We start from the raw sequence: 6,000 nt of genomic DNA, 5'->3' as shown, positions 1-6,000 counted from the left end.
AGACAGGCTTTAGTGAAAAAATACCATAAAAAATGACTTACACTCCAGCAGCCAGAGGGGTCAAGACACCTCTCTAGATGGCTATCTGGAATGGGCCTGGCCTTGGTCCTACTGTTTACTGGCCACTCACTTTGGAGGGTACTTCCCATTCCATGTCTACAAGAAGAGGAATGATAAAGAACATAGGGTGTGCAGAATAACGCCCAGTGGAGATATACAGTTACTACTGTTTCAGGCATGGAGCTGAACAGGTTTCTTCTAGTATCTTGGCTCCAAGGTGTTCAAATGCCTGAGGGTGGTTGGTAGATGATGATGAGGATGATGGTGGTGGTGGTCATGATGGTGATATGATGATACCACTCCTCACTCCAAGTTCCAGGGTGTCATGATGGTAGAGTGATATTGACAGTGGTAGAAGCATTTATGAGATGGAAACCAACATGCACTTCTGTGGTGGTTTCTTTTTTTTTTTTTTCAAGAATTATTTATTTATGTATATGAGTAGCTGTCTTCAGACACACCAGAAGAGGGCATCCGATCTCATTACAGATGGTTGTGAGCCACCATGTGGTTGCTGGGATTTGAACTCAGGACCTCTGGAAGAGCAGTCACTGCCCTAAACCACTGAGCCATATCTCCAGCCCCTGTGAAGGTTTCTATATGCTAGGCCCAGAGTGTGGCACTATTAGAATGTATGGTCCTGTTGGAGTAGATGTGGCCTTGTTGGAGTAGGTGTGTCACTGTGGGTGCAGGCTTTAAGACCCTCATCCTAGCTGCCTAGAAGCCAGTATTCTGCTGGCAGCCTTCAGATGAAGATGTAGAACTCTCAGCTCCTCCTGCCCCATGCCTGCCTGGATGCTGCCATGTTCCTGCCTTGATGATAATGGACTGAACCTCTGAACCTGTAAGCCAGCCCCAATTAAATGCTGTTCTTATAAGAGTTGCTTTGGCCATGATGTCTGTTCACGGCAGTAAAACCCTAACTAAGACAACTTCATATCAGAACTTTTTTTTCTTGTCCAAAAGCTAGTCACATGCCCCCCACTTTCCCACACTACTATACCTGGCATTCTTACATGGATTATGAGAACTGGGCTCAAGTCCTCATGCACGCACTTTACTGACAGAATTCTCTCTCCGCCTGAGAGTTTTTACAAGTGTATTCTGCAACCAGAGTTTGGAGTCAAGTCTCACACTATTTCTTTGCAAGGGATCTAACTGGTAGACAGCACTTTCACCGAGCAAGAAAAGGGTACTCAGAGCAGTATTTAATGCCTGCAAAGGACTATGGATTCTGAATCTTAACAATCCCGTTTTGTACTTTATGCAATTGAAGGCCATACTGAGCCATGGAAGTACTGAAAGTATTCAAAACATTTTGATTCTTCTGCCTGCCTCCTGGGATTCAACACTCGACCCTCACAGGACTCAGCTGAAAGGGGTTCACATAGGCACTAGCAAGAAGGATGGAAAGTCCTGTCATACTTAACACGTAGCCAGTAACTTTGTTAAGGCTGAAGGCTCTTCTGAAACCTATGGGTCAGAATAAGGAGGGTGATGGCAGAGGCTAGCCCTGGATGTGAGATCGCCTCCATCTCCTTGTTTTTATCCAAGGTACAAGAGTTATACAGGATTCTTGAAAAGGCTATTTGCTCTAACTTTCAAAGCATAGCATCCCTACCAACTCCCTTCGTTCCCTCCTACATAGCTATAAGTATAATCTCCTTACAGCTCTATCTGGCCAAAATTTATAGAACATTTTAAATCCCAGATAAGTGAATATATATATCTTCATGTTTTATTGCACAGGCCTGAGATAGAGACAATGAGACCCCTAGTGGTGCCTTCTCCAGCAAACAGTCAAAGAAGACAGTCTTGGGGGTTCTGGGAAGTCTACAAATTTCTTTATTGTTTTGATAATATAAAATGTAGTATTTGCAAACAGATCTGAATCACCTCAATCAGGAATTTCATTTAAAAATTAATCACAGAGTTTTAAATTAATCAATTTGCAAACAAATCCCATCTACCTCAGACACTAATTTCACTGCAATCTTCATCAATCATCTTGACACGAAATTAGACTCTACCAGAGCCTCCAGGGAGGCAAAGACATTGTCTCTTCTCCTTTCCCTGCCACCCTTGCCAAAGCCAGCCTGGGAAACTGAAGAGAGAAAACAGGGCTGGTCTCAGGGTCTATCTCGGTGGCCCCATACATTCATAGCTTTTTTTTTTAAGGGGGCTCTGTCTAGAACAGGAAGCGAGTAACATCTGGCCAAAGGATCCCAACAGAAGGAACCTGATAAAAATGAAAAAGATGTTCCTGGTCCACAGTGCTAGTTCTGAACTTCTCATAGGCAATGGAGGCCAGCAGGATTGCAGTAGCTACCAGGTCTAGCTGAGGCCTAGTCAAGAGTCCATATTCACATGTGGCAGGAACTCTACGGGCCTTGCTTCACCACCCAAGCCAGCTGCTGGGTACCCAGCCTGACTGCTGACACTGCAGCCTTCCTGCCACAAGTCATGGGGCACTCCCTGAAGATAAGACAGCAGATGGAAACCCATTTCATTTTTGTTTTTCCAGTTTTACCCGTTTGAACTTCCAAGGAGGCACTGAACTCTGGCCTCGGGAAGTGATAGGCAAAGTTAATTATGTTCTTCAATGCTGGGTGGGGTTTTTTTTTTCTTTCTCTTTTAAGTTTTTTTTGAGTGAGGTCATGGCCTCATGTAGTTGAGGACAGCCTTAAATGCCTACTCACAAACTTCAGGCTCTCAAATGTTGGGAGGATGGGTATGTCCACATATCCACCTCAGAAGTGGTCTTAATATTGACAGCATGTGGTCTCCCTCTTAGCCTGGCTACCTCGGGAGCCAGCATGCATAGGCACATGAGGCCAGAGCCTCATGACTTCAGTTGCAGCTAGTCTCAGAAGGCCTTGTGTTGCGACTGTACTGCTTAGCTGTAGTTCAAGAGTTGGAAAACGGCCACTGCTGATACACCAACAGTCTCCAATATGATGGATGAATTCCTCTTTGATCTGTGATTTGGTGAAAACTATCTGTGAGGTATGTTTTGTGTGTGGGAAAAGGTAGAGAGAAAGAACGACGTTTAAAAAAAACAGACAAAAGCAGTGTACCTTATATTGGTTTCCTCAAACCAAGCAAACGTCTGTGCTGAGAAGAGGGCCAGAGAGATACAAGTCCGCTGAAACAAGCTCGGGCACTCCCTCTGGTGCTAGCTCTGAGATCTCACACACAAAACTTTCCTTTTAGAAGTAGCTCTCTCCCAGGATATGGACTGGGATTCCCAACGGTCATGTTCAAATGAGTTGAACAAGGTGACAGGGATATGAGGAATCCTCAGACTCACCTTGAGAAAGCAACTCCAATGTCACAGACTGGAGGAAGCAATGAAAACACAGCACCAAGCATGGACAAGAAGCCTGGTGCCTGCACCAGTTCTCTCTGAGCTGGCTGTATAGGACAGGGCAAGCCTCTGCCCCAACTCCACTGCCTTAAGTGCAGGAGGAAAGGCAGAGGCACAGCAGGGAGACCCAGCCTCCCAGATGTCCAAGCTTGGCTCGCCTTCACCAAGCAAACTCCAATGTACAAAGCATATGCAGAGCCTCTTTCTAGCTGCAATGCAGTCAAGTGTTTGAAGCATTCTCAGAAGAGCTAAAGCTCTGAAGTGGACTGAACTGTTAAGTCACGCCATAGGCTGTGTGAGGGTTATCCGGGTGCAGGCGCTCGCCCGGAGGAAGTGCTGCTCAACTCCATCACGGTTTCTCTTTAGGGACACTGTGGAATGTGCTCAACACAACCTGAAAACCTGCTTTCCAGGGACTAGGATGTGTCCAGTCACAAAGGCCCCATCTTGTGTCAGGGGCCACGTGCAAGCTGGAGCATCTTCCTGAGTGATTCAGCGAGAGTGTGGCAATAGAGAAAAGCACTTCGAAAACACATGGACTGGATGGGGAGTGCGCACTGCTGCAGTTAGAAGGAAGATACCCTCTTCTCACACACACACACACACACACACACACACACACACACACACACACACACACACACTCACACACACACACACACACACACACAGGAACTTGACCTCCTGTCCCTCCTCTTCCTGTGCCCCAGCTGTGGGAGAGCTCAGAAGTGCTACACAGACATCTCCCCCTGCAGCCTGGCCCCGTATCTCCACTGTGTCTCCTTGCTAGAAGTGGTGCTGGTGGAGGGGTGCAGGTGAGGGCCCTTTCTCCAGTCTCTTGACATGGCAGGAGTGACAGAACAGGTGGTCCTCCAGTGGATAGCAGCGGTGACCATCCTCGTCATTGAGCTCCAGACCACAGTCCTACAAGGAGGCAAGAATGTTCCAGAGAAATAAAGCAGACTGCGAGAATAACATGAAACCACAATCCACCCAGTCACTAAAGGGAGCTGTGTGGTTGTCGGTAGCTCCTGTCCAGTGAAAGAGCCAGTGGCTGCTTGCGACCGTGGAGCTCCTCAAATGCGATTGGTTGGAACTGAGACGTAGCTTCAAAGCAAATACATACCAGGCTTCCGAGACAGAAGGCCCAAAGATAGAAAACTATTTTTCTTGGGCTACAAATTTTTTATGGACTACAAATTGAAATGATAATACTATGTATCTTTAGGGTTGGTTAATTAATCCCACACATTCCCCGCCCCTCTTTTGAGATAGTGTCTCATGTAGCCAAGGCTAGATATGCTCTGTAGCCAAGGATGACCTTGAACTTTTGATCCTCCTGCCATGAAGATTGGGGCAGCATGACCTCTGGCTTTTCTGACAGTCATGAGGCACTCACGGTTTTTCCAATGTAGGACATCCCACAGGTCAGAGTACCCCCAACCCCAACACCAACCCCTCACCTTAATACCAACCAATCAATGTACCTATTTCCAGAAGGGGTTTCTCTATCATTTCCAGGGCTCAGTTCAGACAGATGTTTCTGACAGAACATTCTTTACCCAGGAGGGAAAGACACCTCTTCCTCCTACCCTCATTATATATGTAAGTGACAGTGTAGGCCCAAACCCCACACTAAACACAGTCCTCTGAGCTCTGTAACTTGAGGGTAGCAATTGGAAGTTTCAGAACTTTCTCATTTTGAATTTGTTAAAAAAAAAAAAAAAAAGGCAAGATCTTCACAGCAATCATCTGTTATCACCCCCATGAGCTCTTGAGGACAGACCTCAGAGGGAGCTTGGTGAACACTTCAGTCCTCTGACCCAGGAGGCATTTGTATGGTAAGTAGGCTTTAGGGATGGGAAGGGAGGGACCTACCTCACAGTGGTAGCATTCTACGTGGTAGTCCCTGTCCATGGACACAACTCTGATGGTCTCATCTGAACCCTGGAACAAAAAAAAGTAAGACATGCAGAGGCCAGTTATAAGACCATGGGAATTACCAACAAAGGAACTGGGTGGGAAGAGATTGTGGGGTAATAGGAGGAGGCTTTGGATTTTGGGGATGGGGGGGCATAAATCAATAGTGAATGCTAAACACTTTTAGGAAAAAGACCAGATTCAGTGGACGTGAGAGTGGGTGGGGGCCATGTGGTCTTCTAGGATGTCAGATGACACTGAAAAAAAAAAAAAGACCAATGGGGACATTTTTCTTAATTGAATTAAATTGAATTTTTTGCATAAGTATTTATGAATGATTGCATGTGCACAAACACACACTTGTATGCTCATGCAAGTGAAAGCCAGAAGTTTATGTTTGGTGTCTTCTTCCTTCACTCTCTATTTTATTCACTGAGGCAGGGTTTGGGGGACATTTTTTTTTTTTTAAAGATGAAGAAAAGACAAGCTTTCTGTCCCTCTGTTCATCTACAAGAGTTTGACCCGGGACAAACAGGCCCAAGAAGCACATGGGGTTAGGAAGTCAGCCCAGGAGGAAGGGACAGTATTGGGCATTGGAGGAGTATGCTGAATGGTATAAGAACAGGTTACAGACCTTCTGAGTGACTCAAGGG

General features: G+C 46.0%; 1 protein-coding gene across 1 annotated transcript in view; it reads right to left on the bottom strand.

Moving 5' to 3' along the window:
* The window catches only part of Limd1 (LIM domain containing 1), a 42,455-nt gene continuing 36,455 nt past the window's right edge, over positions 1 to 6,000 (bottom strand). Inside the window, exons 7-8 of the mRNA XM_021172096.3 lie at positions 5,306 to 5,374; positions 1 to 4,351 (exon numbers count right to left, since the gene is read on the bottom strand). Of these exons, the coding sequence (XP_021027755.1) occupies positions 4,214 to 4,351; positions 5,306 to 5,374 (207 nt within the window). The 3' untranslated portion in view covers positions 1 to 4,213. The remainder of the gene's footprint in view (positions 4,352 to 5,305; positions 5,375 to 6,000) is intronic.

This window comes from Mus caroli, unplaced genomic scaffold (assembly GCF_978045245.1).
Source record: "Mus caroli unplaced genomic scaffold, Mus_caroli_1 scaffold_11, whole genome shotgun sequence".
Taxonomy (NCBI): Eukaryota; Metazoa; Chordata; class Mammalia; order Rodentia; family Muridae; genus Mus; species Mus caroli.
The sequence above is the reverse complement of the archived record's forward strand: the minus strand, read 5'-3'. Positions and strand labels throughout refer to the sequence as shown.